We start from the raw sequence: 18,195 nt of genomic DNA, 5'->3' as shown, positions 1-18,195 counted from the left end.
TTATTGGCCCAAGTCAACAGATTGCATCCCCAAGCCTTTATAACATCCTGCTCTCTATAATCTGAAGTCCAAGTGCTTCAAAAAACAACACACCTCTCCACAACAACCCACACAATTTGAGGTATCTTTCATAACTGTAGTTGAAACAAAAGTAGAAAAATTGCACTTTTGTAGGGTTTGTTTCAGGCCTTAAAATAACTGTACACTAATCAGATCTTTCAGGGTTTCAGGAACTGGGCTTGATCTTTGAAATTATGAGAAATGTGTTTGGTCTTGATGTCCAGGTCATTGGGCTTGAGATGATGAGCTCTGTTGAAACTTCTACCCGAAGGGATTTTGTTTGGCCTTGACCAACAATAGAGGACAGATAGTTCAGTTACATAGGCTGTTGTCAGGAACAGTACACGCAAAGAAAACTCATATATCATGACAATCCCATTGCATCATGGTTGTAGAAACATAATAATTATTATTTATTTCATTAAGTCAATCAAATGTGGTAAATAAAAAATCAAGCAAGGTAAAAAAAAAAGAAGCAAGAAGGTCAGATTGCTGTTGTTGTATACTTAATGTTTTTTGTGGTTACTGTGCCGGTAACAAGCTTTAGAATTCAAGGTAACAAATATGTCTTATTTATGCTATGCCTGTGATATTTGGTAAAAAATTATTATTATTATTATTATTGGTGATGCTTTACAAAAAGGTCTTATTTGCCAACATTAGTTCATGATTAGCTAACATGAACTAAAAATCAACAATACATTTCTTGCATTTATTATCATTATTATCATTTATTAATGTTAGTTTAAAAATACAATTGTTTAGTGTTCATTCGTGTTAATTCACAATGCATTTTTTTATAAAATGCATAAGTAAATTGTAAAATTAATTTAATAAAAAAAAATAATTAAGGGTTATTTATATATTTTGCTTTTGAGTGCCAGTAGTTTGTATTCCAAGCATTCCTTTTGCCACTATTTGTTATAATCAGTGATATTTTTTATACACGATCCTTTTCAAGCTGTTGCTCTGCCATTAAATTACTTGACCAAAGAAAACTGGCTGTAAAAGAAAATGGTCTACTCGCATTATGTTATGAATTGCATAAAACACATTTAGAAAAAAAAATATTTTGCTGGAGAAAAAGTAAGTGGTGCTAGAAAAATTGCCATGGATGTGGCTAGTTGCCAGGGCATTGCTATGCGGTTGCTATGGTGTTCTGAGAGGTTTCATCACATTGCTATGCAGTTCCTATGGTGTTCTAGGTGATCCTAGGTGGTTATTTATTGGCCCAAGTCAACAGATTGCATCCCCAAGCCTTTATAACATCCTGCTCTCTATAATCTGAAGTCCAAGTGCTTCAAAAAACAACACACCTCTCCACAACAACCCACACAATTTGAGGTATCTTTCATAACTGTAGTTGAAACAAAAGTAGAAAAATTGCACTTTTGTAGGGTTTGTTTCAGGCCTTAAAATAACTGTACACTGTAAAAAATGACTGAATTTAACGGTAAAAGATTGTAAAAATGCTACAGTAAAAACCTGTTAAATGGTTAACGGTAAATTCCCCTACTATATACGGTGAAAAACTGTATTGGACATTAATTTTACGGTAGTATACCGTTTTTGGAAGTGAAAAAGACCGTATAATTTACAGTGAATAACCGTAAATTGACATGCCCAGAATTCCCTGCATTACATTTCAAATTTGATGTTTTTTTGTTGAAATAACTGTTTATTCTTAGTTTTTTCTTATCAGTTTTGTATATTAGGGTTGTGTGTTACACCTAATGTTGTTAAATTAATGTTTATTGCATTATTTTAGTTTCATGTGTGATGATTATGTTTAGTGTTTGTGTGAATGACGCTGTGCACCTTCTATATATGTTATTATTTAAAAGCTGCTTGTGATAGGCTTTGGTTCATCATGTGACTTTCTCATCACCACCTGCTTTTGGTGGTTATCAGTGTATTACAAAGGTACAAAACAGATTTCAGTACTTCAATAGGTTGGTATATTAACATTATATCAGTTAATGAAATTACGGTATTTAACTGTAAATTTAAGTTAAAACCGTAAAACCTAAAACGTTGCTACCGTATTTTTTACGGTAAAATTCCGGCAACCACAGCTGCCTTTTTTTTTACTTTAAATTTTACAGACTTTTTTTTACAGTGTAGTCTAAATATTGAGGTTTCAGCCGAAGTTTCTCAGTTACATTTGCATCGGGTGCTGTTGTGGTTTGCCGGTAGCGTGGATTACTGCTATGAGGACTTCTGTTCTTGTTTTGGTGTTGCAGCCTTGAAGCGGCCTGTTGCATGACTGAAGCACTGTCTTCATGATGGCTTGAGGATGATTGTGATGGAGCAACACTGTGAAAATTGGACCAGAAGGGAAAAAAATTACACTTTAGTAATTCTCTCTCTTTGCCTCTCTTTCTTTATCTCATTTCTCAGACTCACTACAGTGATGGAGAGTACATTATCAGACAAGGTGCCAGAGGGGACACGTTCTTTATCATTAGCAAGGGAAAGGTAAGATCGTTTCCAGCACAGAGACAGAACACCACTAAGGTTGTATGCATGAACAACTTTTGAAGAAAAGTTTCTTTCCTGTCATCATTTACTCCCCCTAATGTTGTTCAAACCTATATTCAGGCTGAAGACAAAAAGTCAAAAGTCTTAAAAGGGAGCTCAGACGTTTTGAAGAATTTTCATGCAGCATTTTCACATACAGCAATACAGTACTTAATTATGACCACGTATGTCAAGCTCCAAAACCGACAGAAACCAACATAAAAAGTATCATAAAAGTCCATATGGGCTGTGTGCTATCTTCCAAATCTTTGAAAGTTATACAAAATCTTTGTATGAAGAACTTAATGAAATGTAAGTAATTATTCACTGACAATCTTACCTTTCAATGAAGGAATACATTTTAATGTTGGGTGGACTACAACAAAATTGTAACTGAATGAAAATAAGTCTTTATTAATAAATAATCTGCCCTGTAAAGTGGTTGGTCTTTTACTGCAACTAGTGTTCATTTCAGCTGGAAACTATTCCCAATTAACCTTTTAGATTCGAGAGCTTTAGTGAAGGGTAAGATGTTTAGTGAATAATAACTACATAAATTTCAGCCTGTTCCTCACATGAAGCTATTGACTGACTTCAGAGGATTTAGACTTTAAGTTTCATTGTCTTTCTGAAGCTTGACAGACGTGGTGGTCACTGTGAAATATTGTAAGGAAAAGAGCTGTGTGTCAGTTCTTCAAAATTCTTCCTTGAACTGGCCATTAATCTGAATACATTTTCAAGACCCTTCATCCCTTCAAATACACTCTCTCTATTGTTGCTCTATCATTTATTATCATAAGTGTGACAAATGCCAACCCGCAACAAATGTAAAAGTTAAATAATTGATATTTTAGGAACAAATCAGTGGTTAGCCTTCCAGCTTTTCATGACCAATAACCTGTAATTGCAGGTGAACGTTACTCGAGAAGATCTACCCAATGGGACCCCTGTCTATCTGCGGGCCTTAGGTAAAGGAGACTGGTTTGGAGAAAAAGCTCTTCAAGGGTAAGAAATTTTTGCACTACTTGCCGCGCTGCAATTGCAGCTGGCTGCTGTCCATGTTTACGAAAGCATCCGTTGACATCAATTATGCGCTCGATGGATCATTTGCTGCAGGGACAGCCTAATGGGCTGCTAACTGCGAAAAATCCAAACAAAGCATCTGTTTTGAGTTGTGTTCAACTTGCTGTGGGAATACTTTTTGAAAGGAATTTTGAAAGCATTTAAACTTACTGTGCAATCAAAATTGACCTTATTAGCTTCCTGAATACACATTCCGGATATATGAGAAATAAATCTGAATCATTCATCAGAATGCAGTAACTTGCTCCACCTCTGAAAGAACTTTCTTTTATGGCTGACATTACTGATCTCTCTTATTTGTGAAGTCTTCCTTCCTTCCTTCCTACAGTTTTCTCCTGATTCACTTAGAAATATTTCACATTATGGAAGTGAGGTGTGAACTGCATTTCATTTGGCTTTTAACCTGATTTGAAATGGGCTAATATGAAAATGGCTGTCATATTTGAGGCTTTATTTGCAAGGGTACCATCTAATGGACTGGGAGCACACAGCGCTTCATGAGTTGAGCTAATTTGAAAAGAAGATGAGACCAGTTGTGTCAGAACAGTCAGATGCACATCCAATCCTCCCCACCTCATATTTCTCACATGGCAGACCGGTTATGAACATCATCCTCTGCTCTATTTCCATATTCTTGCACAATCCCACTGCTGCTGATTTAATAGAGGCCAACTGCAGGCACCTTTACACAGCTTCCATTACGGCTTTTGATTTGTGTTTCAAGTGAGTTATCCCTGCTAAGCAAAGAGATGCTTTTCAAATGTGATTTACACATGATGGTTTTAGTTCTGAAACTTTCTGAACATCAGTTGCAAGGGATACAGACAGAACATATGCATTGGGGACCCCTAGTGGAGATCAGAGGAAGCGTTAGTCCTTCTGACAAACAACAAACCATTTAATTGTTATTGTTGGGCAATTACCCTAATGAATAGTAGTAAACACAGTAAAAAAAAAAAAGATAAATATAGATAAAGTAGAATTAAAATAGAATAGAAAGTGTTAGAGTTAGAGGGTCAAATAAAGGTGGAACAGATGTGTTTTTAGTCGTTTCTTGTTATGCAAATATAAATTTCCTAGAAAATTAAGAGCATTGCTATATCAGTGCTATTTCCTTGTCAGCTAAATCTCAGCTATACTTTAATGTCAATTACCCCATAATGCTTTGATTCACCCCAAAATAAAACTACTTACAGTATATTTTTAAGTACACTCATGTTGTTTCAAACCTGTTTTAATGTCTTTTTACTTTGAATACAAACTGATAATATTCACATTGCTTTTTGCAATTAATACAATGCAACATAAAATGAACAAGGGCTATCAAACATTTATTTTTGAGTGCGCTAACCTACAATTTCAGTGCTACACTGAAGACCTCATGCTTCCCAACCGGCACATTAACCTTGGTTTCTTGGAGAACCTCTCGTTGTGTCACTTTATCCTGTTATTCTCCCAGCTTGATTGACAGCTCTGACCTTTCCTTCATAAACCTCACACTGTACTTGCTGTGATGTGTGCTCACTACATCCAGACTTTGACTGACAGCTGAAACATGTTTGCGCTGCCTGGTCTTAACCTCCCTCTGTCTTTCTTTGACTCCATCCTCACCTAATGCTGTCACAGCATTCAAAGACATCCCTCTGCCTCTGAAGTGTGCCATGGTAATTTAAAGATGTTTCCCTGTGCTGGACTTTCTCAGTGGCAGTTTTTATCCTCATATGTGATTGATGTGATAAGTGTAGCTGTGATGTGAATAGCACAGGACTGATGTAATAATCACTTCAGGTGTTATAATCGCACCTTATTTGCAAGAGCTGCGGCACCTCCGATATGTTCGGTCTCAATGGGAGGTATCTTTTTCACAGTTGTACCGGGAAACATCATATCTAATGAGAGCCAGTTTGAGGCAGTTGAATTCCAGCATATGCAGATGAGTCTCAAGACAGCGGACACTAATGACACACTAAACATAGACTTGTCCACAGGAAAGTGAAGAATATTCACAACTGTGTGGTGCTAATTGGAGACCCATATGTCAAAGTTGAGGATGAGGGTGACATGTCACAGTTTCTGTATTATATAAATATCACATTGGAAACTTTGGAAACTGGAAACATTTTACTTTTATCATTTATTTAGCCATTTTTCAAATGCATAAAAGCAAATACATTGCCCCATACCCAGAGTTTTGGTCCTAAAACATGAAGAACCATAATAAAAATATTAACTATATTTTAAACGCATGTACTTTCATAACACGCCAGAACTATGTGGATATAGCAGGCAATTTACTGGCTTTTTAAGGTAATTGCACATAAGTGGTTTGCTGTCTGCAGCTGGTTTTGTTGATGTCCTTGTAATGTGTTGTAAAGTTGCTGAACAAATCAGCAATTTAAAGAACAATCAATGTAATTGTAAAGATGCACCATGATTGTTCCTTGTTTGAGTGTTGTTTGCCAGTTTAAAACTCTTTGGCTCAATGCAAGGGGGTTGTGGGTGGTAGTCAGGGAATTGTTGTACAGTTGCAGGTGCTCTGAGTGGATTTTGTGTGTTGTAGTTGCTATGTAGTTCAACAAACTACATGATTTGAGGTACAATTCACATCCCTAGCATAAACAGAATGAGTTGCACCCTAAAATGTAATACCTATAGTTTGGGTCTGTGCAAAAAGCATGATCAATAATAATTGCTTGCTTTAGTAAAAAGCACTATTAATGTCTTGAGTTGTATCAACACAGTCTCATCTGAAAATCATGCCTCCACCTGCACTTTTGCAAAAACCTACCTACCTTCACTGCAGTTTCTAGGTGAAATGAACAATAGTGCAGGACTTAAAGTTCTCTGGCACCGTGCCGGATCTCCGGCGTGCAGAGTTTGGCTGCGGAAAAAAATAGTCCTACATTAAAAAAAAAACATCTTGTTGATTGACATCACTTTTGAGTCCATGACTTCGCCTACCAATGGTATGAGAGGAGCACAGCTTTCACTCTCAACCAAACTAATATTACTAGCTAATCAGAACGTTTTGCTCTTATAAACACGAGACACGCATAATAGTATCCAATTGCGGAGTCGCAGCCCTGATGAATGGAGAAGCGCGACAAAAAGCTGCGAGGCGCAATGGTCAAAGATGTCCATTTAGCGCATATTTACATAGAATAACTAATTAAAAAGCAGCGGAGCTTTGTAAACAGCTCAGAGTAATCATGTCATCTCCATAAGAACGATATGATTGCCAGAACAAATTTACCGGGATTTTTGAAAAGGTCCTGTTCACACATGATCTATTAATGGTAACTTACCGGTAATTTACCAGTACTGTATGTGTGAAAGGGGCTAAACTCTTCCTCTGCATATACTGTGAATTTGAATTGCTTAACGTTCATCTGGAAAAACAGTGTGCATTATCTCACTAGATTTGTAACGTAAATCATTTATAAACCTTTGCCAACACAGGAGAATACATCAACCTATTTCTAAATATGCCATGTATGGTACATCACAATTTCAAAATAAAAGTTCCTGCATGTGGCCAAATATTAAAATTAAATGGATTTAAACATCGTTTTATCACGCTGTAAAGTGAAACGTCACCAGGCCGTTGGCGCCTTCTGCAGGTATTTGTTTTAATACATAGTGTACTTAAGTTGGTTATGTTCATATTATGTATAGGCATATTACATTATGTATTTTAACAGTGTTGTTCAATACAATCATGTAATTTCTTGGTTTTGATTTTATTTGAGCCAATTATTATTGCCTCATCGTTAGTTTATATTTAAATAGTCATACTAAAGCCTGGTTTTCACTTCGGTCTGTTTGTTACTAAAAAATATCAGATTACTCAGTTGTCAAAATAATCAGTAGATTACTTCATTACCAAAATAATCATTAGTTATAGCCATAGATTAGTTACAATATTTCTAAATACAACTGCATTGTTTTACTTTTTTGTAATTAAAAGACAAATATTTTGTCATTGAAAATTTCTTAAAAATTGTATTAAAATATTGTCTCGTTCTAGTGAATCAAGTATCTGCATTTTGTCTCATCTCTTGAGCTAAGTTTATCGTCACACCCCTAGTGTCGAAAAGTGGTGATATAGCTCATCATTTTCCAAGTGTATGATATAGCTTTCATTCTTCAGGTCAACCATATATTCATGAAAAAAAAATAGTTTGAATAAAGAAAGCAATAACTTTGCCATAGTATCCTTTCAAATGCTAAAGTTGCCACAGTCATTGCATGCTTTGCATGTGCTGCCCCGGGGCGCCCCATAAAAAAAAGTTGCTTTAACCCCTGACAGTGGCAGTAAAACACCAACAACTTGTATTTGTTTTCACACAAATTATGGGGGCAGAAGGTTGATTGATAAAGACTTAATTTCAAAAACTTTTACCAAACTAATACATTTTGATGTTTGCATCACAAAACCAGCTTCATATACAGTATATGGATTTTCTGATGTTGTAAACATGCTCAGAAGCTCACCCGGTACAGCATTGCACTTGCGATTTGGAGTGTGATGGCATGAGTTCTATGAACTATAAGTCACGACACTCAGGTAAAATGGCATGGTTGCATCAGTAAATGTGTTTTTATTTCATGTTGGCTTTTGTTGATGTTATCTGATTTAGGGTGTGGTTTAACGTAGGTTCTACGTTATTTTCAAATGCAATAGAGCATTAATCTATTAGCGCCACTCACCGGACATTTAATTTCTGAGCTGGCATGATCTGTACAACAACCAACACAATAAAACGTTGCCAGATTCACGTTCGTCTGTTTCGGATAAAACTGAACAAGCTTTTACCACCTCTCACTGGACATTTCAGTTTGAAAGTGTTGTTTCATTTGCATGTTTTTCCAATGAGCCTGGCTTGTTCCGTTAAGCCTGGGTTAAGAGTTAAGAGGCACTTCCTGTTTGTGTGTGAAGGCAATCAGCATTCCCACCTGGTCATTGTGAATTGGCAGTATGCAGCTGCTTGGAGCTGTCATTCAGAATTCTGGTCCACACACACAAAACACACACCCACACACTGTTGAAGTTCAGGCCAGCCACAAAGAGGACAGACTATGACCTCATCCTTCCTGTAAACATAGACTTCACTTCCTGTGAATGTTTGTCAGACTGCTGTGAGGAAGACTCCAGTGACACAGAGGGCAACCATTCTGAGTAATGCCACAGACGCTGTTGTTTTCTGTGTGTGTTTTGTGATGTGAGAAACCTTACAGTGTTGAATTGTTGGGTTACGCTGTGCCATGCGGTGAAAAATGCTTTACAATAATAATGGCTGATGATTAACACTGTTCCATTTGTCACTGATTAGGAAGAATTATGTTCTATGGATGCAAATTTTTCTGAAATAGTATAATGGATCTTGATTGGTTGTTTTCCTCGTATGAAGTACGTTTACATACACAATTATTAACAAGCTAGAGTGAATAGTTGAGATACAGTCTTCATCTGTCTATCCCAGTAGGCTATTCATGACACAATGCATAATTGATTAATGATTTAAAGGATTAAACTGCATATTTTATCTGACTTTTTTTTTTTTTAGCTACAGTCCCATTAAGTATTTTAGTTCGACTTCATAAAAATCGGACTGGTATGATTTTAATTGGGCTAAAGCTGAAATCAAACCTTTAAAGTATATGCAAGCAAACTTTTGGATTAAATTATGATGGTATAAGATTTTATATCGCAGTAGCTGTGTTTTTTTTTATAATAGCTATTTTTGCTATATTAATGTTTTATATAATAAATAACCATCTCATTTGATTATTTTATTTTGATTATTTAATGCTAAATCTCACATTATGTGACACTTCAAAAATATAAAACAAATATTATTAGTAATATTAGAGGTCGACCGATATTGGATTTTACTGATATCTGATTTAGGGTGTGGTTTAACGTAAGTTCTACATTATTTTCAAATGCAATAGAGCATTAATCTATTAGCGCCACTCACCGGACATTTAATTTCTGAACTGGCATGATCTGTACAACAACCAACACAATAGAACTTTGCCAGATTCACGTTTGTCTGTTTCGGATAAAACTGAACGAGCTTTTACCACCTCTCACTGGAATTGGGCTAAAGCTTTTATATGACATTATAAAAATACAAATTATTACTTTAGTCTGGCTGAAATCAACCCTTTATAGTATATGCAAGCAAACTTTTGGATTAAATTATGATGGTATAAGATTTTATATCGCAGTAGCTGTGTTTTTTTTTATAATAGCTATTTTTGCTATATTAATGTTTTATATAATAAATAACCATCTCATTTGATTATTTTATTTTGATTATTTAATGCTAAATATCACATTATGTGACACTTCAAAAATATAAAACAAATATTATCAGTAATATTAGAGGTCGACCGATATTGGATTTTACTGATACCGATACCTAGGTTGGACCACACTGGCCGATACCGGTTAATTAACCGATAGTTTTTCAAATAGATACTGAACAGAAAATAAAATCTAGTCAATAAATCATTCCCTACAGTATACTGTGTACAAACACCGTTTCATTGTCGATGTTTTAAACCCACCTCTGAAGTGCTCTGTGCAGCGAGCAGTATCACTTGTCTAAACAAACTGCACATGCTGTCAGTGAGTTCCGCCTCTAGGCTGCTCTCGTGCTGTATAACAAAGACTATAGGGACTTTTATGCATAAAGAGGACCTTCTCAGCCACTCCAGCAATGGACACAACCAGGAAAAACTATCGGCATGGAATTTTGCTGATAACCGATAGTTTCACCAATCAACTATCGGTGCCGATTAATCAGCAAAACCAATACATCGGTCGACCTCTAATATATATATATATATATATATATATAGTATCATCCTGCATGATAAACCTAAATAAATAATAAATATAAATATTTTTAAATGTACTTTTTACTATTTAAATGTACTTTATACCATTTACTATTTTTATATTTAAAATTTATTAATTTATTATTAATATTCTCATTTAATTGATTTAAATACTATTTATAGGGAGAAGTTTTAAAATGTACTTTAACTTGCACTCAAAGAGATTTGCTCAATTCTGAAAATGATTAGAGGGAACTTTGAAAGTGGTACTTGATTAAAGAAGGTATTTGGCCTGAAAAGTATGAGAATTGCTGGTTTCTCTCATTCCTTCAAGCACTGAGTACATGAAGAGTAAAGAAGGGGTGAATATCAGCTGCCTTTCTGTGTCTCCCTCAATTCCTGCCCAGATAAAGACGTCTTTATTCTGTCTGTGACTGTCCGCTTGCATAAACAGAATCCCTTCTGTACTTACACACACATGCAGACAGACATATGATTGCTGGGCATATTGAGACGTCAGTCACGAGGGGGATTACTGAGAGCTCAATGAACTGTCATCAACACACACAGATTTACAATCCAGAGACTGTGTTTCAGTCAGAAGATGTGCATTATTACAAAACAAAAGTCTTTTAATGACTTTTCATAAACAAAATAAATGGATTTTACACAATATGAAATCAAAAATTACTATTTACTTTCTTAATATGGTTGGTATTATTATAATTAATCAGTGCACATTATTCTGAAGAAAAACTGTTTGTATTTATAACCTTTCATAAAAATATAATATGACTCTTAACTTTTATAAAGAATATCTCTTTGGATTTGAGACTTTAGTCTTTGCGACTTTACAGATCTTCTTTATGCTCCAAGAGCTTGTAACACTCCAAAGAGAAATGAATAATTGAAATCGCATCATATGACCCCTTTAAACTAAATAAAAATGAAATGTTTTCTTGACAACTGACTGAAATAAAATAAATAAATGTTATCAAATATATATATATATATATATATATATATATATATTATCCACAAGTATACCCACTTGGCTCAAATATTGAAGAGAGCATGTGCTGTTTAACCAAAGTTCCCAGTTTAATTTAAAACTGCTTTTTTTTTTCCGCCAGTATTTTTAATTAAGGTATTTGACTGGAAATATAAACAAACTCATTTATGAGACACTATGTTTCCTTCTTATTATCCTCTAATGAAATTATATTGCAATTCAGTAATTATTCAAAGATAAATACATTATAGACTTTATAGGGCTGTGTATGATTGACATGTATTCTTTGTGCCTCCGCAGAGAAGACATCAGGACGGCTAATGTCATCGCCGCTGAAGCTGTCACCTGCCTCGTCATCGACAGAGAGTGAGTTTTGTGTGTGTGTGTGTGTATGTGTGTACTGATGCTGTGAAATTTGATTAGTCTTTCATCTTTTCCACTGTGTGCTCACTAAATTACCTCTGCTAATTTCTAATGACCTCATACGACTTTCACTGTGGCAAGTTCATGCTAGTTTACGCCAGTTAACTTCAGGCAGCCATTTCTTCTCGTTTGCCATCCTTAGACAGCAGACTGTCAGGAAAAATGTAATTATGATGGTATAAGATTTTATATCGCAGTAGCTGTGTTTTTTTATAATAGCTATTTTTGCTATATTAATGTTTTATATAATAAATATCCATCTCATTTGATTATTTTATTTTGATTATTTAATGCTAAATATCACATTATGTGACACTTCAAAAATATAAAACAAATATTATCAGTAATATTAGAGGTCGACCGATATTGGATTTTACTGATACCGATACCTAGGTTGGACCACACTGGCCGATACCGGTTAATTAACCGATAGTTTTTCAAATAGATACTGAACAGAAAATAAAATCTAGTCAATAAATCATTCCCTACAGTATACTGTGTACAAACACCGTTTCATTGTCGATGTTTTAAACCCACCTCTGAAGTGCTCTGTGCAGCGAGCAGTATCACTTGTCTAAACAAACTGCACATGCTGTCAGTGAGTTCCGCCTCTAGGCTGCTCGGAGCACAATGCCTCGCTGCACAGCGGGACTCGTAGACCTCCTCTCGTCTCTGTAGACATCGTACTCTAGAGACTTTGATTTTACTTCGGTCTGAGGAAGCGATATAATAAGCAACCCCTCATGCAAAGTGTATTTCACTCTCACTGCAGGAATTCGCCCATTATCTCAGCCCTGTCATCAGTCAGGGGTTTATGGTAATGCTCATTAAAAGACTCTTGTTGTTGTTAAATTGTATGCTAGCTGACCTGTGATCAGTGGGGATTTTAACCACTGATTCATGCAGCTGATTTCCTGTAGGAATAGAGCACAACAGTAAGACTCACTATTTATCAGCTTGGGATGGGGAAGTATTTGTACCTTTCATTTTATCCATAGGGATTTCAGAAGAAAAAAAGTTAAAGCACGTTTTGAGCAGAAAGGGGAAATTCTGTCATTTTGTTCCGGTCACATACTCTGTTTTATTGTTTGAAAAGATTTACGTTGGCGGAAAGAAATATCTACTGTAACTGGATACATTTGGCAAACAATTACTCAGTGTTACGGTCATTTTTTAATTTGTTCTAATAATTTATTAGAAAATACATAAAAAATGTAATTCATATAAACAACTTTTGTGATACATGTTTTTAATTTCTTAATTAAAATAATTGTAATAATATCTTTTAGGCATGAAAAACATCATAAAATGAAATTGTAATAAAGAAAAAAGCATTATTATATTATATTATATTATTCTTTAAAAACATTAAAGCAGTTTTTAAATATTTTATATGCATTATAATATGATATGCTACAATATTTCAAAAACACTTGATATTTAAGAGTTAATAATTCATATTTGTAAAATAAATACCATTTGTATAAAAAAAAAATAAGCTATGCTTTAAAAACGTGTACACTGACATACTTAATATGTAAGGACAATATGTTTTATATATGTGACCATGGACCACAAAACCAGTCATAAGGTTTTTTTTTTATAATAATAAATAAGCTTTCCATTGATGTATGGTTTGTTAGGATAGGACAATATTTGGCAGAGATACAACTATTTGAAAATCTGGAATCTGAGGGTGCAAAAAAATCAAACTAGTAAAACAAATATTATCAGTAATATTAGAGGTCGACCGATATTGGATTTTACTGATACCGATACCTAGGTTGGACCACACTGGCCGATACCGGTTAATTAACCGATAGTTTTTCAAATAGATACTGAACAGAAAATAAAATCTAGTCAATAAATCATTCCCTACAGTATACTGTGTACAAACACCGTTTCATTGTCGATGTTTTAAACCCACCTCTGAAGTGCTCTGTGCAGCGAGCAGTATCACTTGTCTAAACAAACTGCACATGCTGTCAGTGAGTTCCGCCTCTAGGCTGCTCTCGTGCTGTATAACAAAGACTATAGGGACTTTTATGCATAAAGAGGACCTTCTCAGCCACTCCAGCAATGGACACAACCAGGAAAAACTATCGGCATGGAATTTTGCTGATAACCGATAGTTTCACCAATCAACTATCGGTGCCGATTAATCAGCAAAACCAATACATCGGTCGACCTCTAATAATTTGCAAATAAATTCTTTAAAAATCCTACAATGTGATTTTCTGGATTTTTTTTCTCATTTTGTCTCTCATAGTTGAGGTATACCTATGATGAAAATTACAGGCCTCTCTCATCTTTTTAAGTGGGAGAACTTGCACAATTGGTGGCTGACTAAATACTTTTTTGCCCCACTGTATTTGAAAATCTGGAATCTGAGGGTGCAAAAAAATCAAACTAGTGAGAAAATTGTATTTAAAGTTGTCTAAAGGAAAATTACAGGCCTCTCTCATCTTTTTAAGTGGGAGAACTTGCACAATTGGTGGCTGACTAAATACTTTTTTGCCCCACACTATTTGAAAATCTGGAATCTGAGGGTGCAAAAAAATCAAACTAGTGAGAAAATTGTATTTAAAGTTGTCTAAAGGAAGTTCTTAGCAATGCATATTACTAATCAAAAGTTAAGTATTGATATATTTGTGCTAGGTAATTTACAAAATATCTTCATGGAACATGATCTTTACTTAATATCCTAATGATTTTTGGCATAAAAGAAAACATTGATCATTTTGACCCGTACAATATATTGTTGGCTATTGCTACAAATAGTAGCACACTTATGACTGGTTTTGTGGTCCAGGGTCACATATTATAATTGATGGTTACACCATTTGACATTGTTGGGGTCTTTGTAAAGCGTTTTGTTTAATATTAAAGCTTATTAAATAAATAAATACACTAAATTAATTTAAAGCTTTTTGTTGAAAATATATATATTTTAAAGTCATATGAAATCAACATGAGTTTTAATATTTTATTTTAAAACTAGATTTATGATAGGGTTTTTCCGATAAATTTTAGACTCTCTCATTTTTCATGGACCCATTAACTTGTTGTGCATTAAAGCAGTATTTTTGCAGTTATGTTTGGTTCTGCTAGTGAAGCAGAAATTACAGACTTCACCTTTAAGAGCCGAGTCAAAGAACTGAATGACCTTTGAAACAGCGTATATCTCAGTGAAGTAGTATTTTAATGACAGAAATGTAAGCATGATTGACTTTGGGTTCACACCCCCAGAACATTTCTGCTACTAATTCTGGGGCTTCACTTGGGACTGTGCTAAGAATACATCATTAAATGGGTCAGCAGTGCAGTGATATAAAATCATTCACACTTGAAATGTCCATCAAATCATTATTATGGCTCGGGTTACCGCTGTCCTGCCTGACCTCAGCTGCCAAAACTCAAAAGACTGGATAAATCATGGTAACATGATGCTATTACAATTTAAAGCTTTCAGTTAATCCTACATTTCAGCTTGTAACCGTAAAAATGATTGTTCCCCTTTTAGTTTCGATGTTCCTTCAGAGTTCTAATAAAAATATGAGATAATGTGAGAATTCTCTGGTGGATGAGTCACATCCTGAAGCACAGCCGCTGTTGTAATGAACCCTCTCATCTCTTATCCTGTAGCAACATAAAATATTTATCTGATTTAATAAAAAAAATAAACGCTCTTTTTATGTTTTGCAGTAAGGGATGACATATTTCAACCACTGGCAAGCTATGACATGACATTAGATGAAGGCAGGAGTTTCAAATCAACATGAAAATAAAATTGACCCATATACCCATTGACCCATTTACTTTCTTAATGCATGCAAAACAATTCTATTTAAAAATGGACTCTAGATTGAATATATCAAATGAAATCTACATGAAATTTGAGGAAAAGTAAGTAGATTATAGGATAAATACTCAATGTATCTTTCTTGTTGATTTATCACATCAGGCCGGATTAGGACACTGTCATTTTTAAAGCAACTCAACTATTTATATGCTAATGATGAATGAATAGATTGGTGACAGAGATGGAAACATGAAGAAGTGTCAGACTTAAAATCACAGTTAAACTACAAAAAATGTACTTGAGACTTGACTTAAACCCGTAAAGACTTGACTCAACTTGGACTCCAAACTGAACCTCTGAGCCACATCTTTGCCATGCAAAAGCAATTTTTGGTTCCCCAAATAACCATTTTTATTAGTGTTATGACCATTTTAATAATCTGAAGACATGTTTTACAAAGAGCCTTTATGGTCCAGTGGAAATTATAAAGGTTCTTCATTGAACCACAGATGCCAGTAAAGAACCTTTCTTTTTTTCAGAGTGAAGGAGATATATTTTCTCTGAATATCACAAAACTATTAACATAGTACAGTGTTGAATCCTATTGACTCCTCCCTTACTGACTCAGTGTATATTGAATAAACTGTTAAATAAAAAAAGAGGGACATTAGGGAAGAAAATACATTTTAGTTCAAGTAAAAACTCATACACTTTGAGACTTGCACTGTGAGCTGTAAGGTCTTATATAGATAGGTGTGTGGCTTTCCTAATCAAGTCCAGTCAGTATAATCAAACACAGCTGGACTCAAATGAGGGTGTAGAACCATCTCAAGGATGATCGGAAGAAATGGACAGCACCTGAGTTAAATATTTGAGTGTCACAGCAAAGGGTCTGAATACTTAGGACCATGTGATATTTCAGTTTTTCTTTTTTAATAAATCTGCAAAAATGTCAACAATTCTGTGTTTTTCTGTCAATATGGGGTGCTGTGTGTACATTAATGAGGAAAAAAATTAACTTAAATGATTTTAGCAAATGGCTGCAATATAACAAAGAGTGAAAAATTTAAGGGGGTCTGAATACTTTCCGTACCCACTGTATATATATTATATATCCCTTTTTACTATGTCCCTCATTATTTATTTATGCTGCTATTGAAGTGCCTTTCATGTAGACATTTTATTCTTCTACTCTTCCATGTCCCAGACCCAGATCTTCAGGTTTTGCAAGCCAAATCCTTGTCTTATTCTAGAAGCAGAACAAAATGTTCTATGTGTTCTAAACAGATGGGAGAGAGAAAGCCACAGATGTCTTTCCTTCAAATGATGATGAACGGCTGGAAGTTTAATGGGATGAAAAGCATTTGGGATGCACTGTGTTGTGATTGACTCTGTCCTGTGCAGATCATAGATCTACACAGCTTGTAGTCAGATTGTTTGTTCCTAAATGATAATTGTCTGTTTATTACATTATTCAATACAAATGGTTCCTGAAATGGCACATGTTGTTTCAACTTGGTGTCAGTCTAACATTTTTTTATTAAAATTACACTTCAGTGCAAACTTGCAAAGATGACATTTCTAAACCTTAGATGGTTTGCAGACCTATAGTGCATTAGTATATAAAGTATTGAAAATTACATAAATCAACATTATTTTTTAATTAGAAACTTTCCAACATCTTTCCCCTAATTTTATTTTGTGCTGTTGCTAATCTGATGATGCAAGTGCTCATTTATTACACTACCTTAATTTAGTCTTTTCTCTGACTTGCATATCATTTTTTGCTTTGAACTATTGTGGCTCATGATCAGGGGCAAGCTAATCTGAAATAGTTCATGATAATATGCAAGTGGCCAGAACTATTAATTGAACAATTGTATCAGCCCACAAAAGGCTGTATGGAAAATTAAGAAAAAATAGTGGAAAATTAGTGTAGACCTTTTTCTTTTTAATAGTGCTCGTTAGGCCTCATTCATAAAACTAGGTCAGTATGAATTTCTGATTAAATCATGAAGACAAATCCATTTTGAATCGACCCAGTATCCACCCAGAACCTTTACTTCCTTTACATTGGAGGGCATTTATAAATAGAACGGATGAAAGTAATCAATTTTTCTGTTCGCATTCGCAGGTCCTTTAAACACTTGATTGGAGGTCTGGACGATGTCTCGAACAAAGGCTATGATGATGCTGGCGCCAAAGCAAAGTAAGTCTGATACTCAACATTTTCTGATCATGTTATCAGACTATATGGAGCTCTGTACATTAAATTATAATTCAGTATGATTCAATCAAGTACAGTGCAATCAAAAAGTATTCAGTTTTTCACCTTTTATCTTGCTGACTTCTGGTAAAATGCTTTATTATTATTTTTTTTCATACCCTACAATCATACCCTACATTTATTAAAAAGAAAACATTGAAACATCACACTGACATATGT

At 34.7% G+C, this 18,195-nt stretch overlaps 1 protein-coding gene across 1 annotated transcript in view; it reads left to right on the top strand.

The window, feature by feature from the left end:
* The window catches only part of LOC107570132 (cGMP-dependent protein kinase 1-like), a 144,024-nt gene extending 126,062 nt beyond the window's left edge, over nt 1-17,962 (top strand). The window contains exons 4-7 of the mRNA XM_016256331.1: nt 2,461-2,538; nt 3,491-3,585; nt 11,825-11,890; nt 17,884-17,962. Coding sequence (XP_016111817.1) covers nt 2,461-2,538; nt 3,491-3,585; nt 11,825-11,890; nt 17,884-17,962 — 318 coding nt within the window. The remainder of the gene's footprint in view (nt 1-2,460; nt 2,539-3,490; nt 3,586-11,824; nt 11,891-17,883) is intronic.
* Nucleotides 17,963-18,195: the final 233 nt, after the last annotated feature.

The sequence above is a fragment of the Sinocyclocheilus grahami genome, unplaced genomic scaffold (genome assembly GCF_001515645.1).
Source record: "Sinocyclocheilus grahami isolate Dianchi unplaced genomic scaffold, SAMN03320097.WGS_v1.1 scaffold1420.1, whole genome shotgun sequence".
NCBI classification, from domain to species: Eukaryota; Metazoa; Chordata; class Actinopteri; order Cypriniformes; family Cyprinidae; genus Sinocyclocheilus; species Sinocyclocheilus grahami.
Note: the sequence above shows the minus strand (reverse complement) of the source record. Positions and strands in the feature narration are given on the sequence as shown.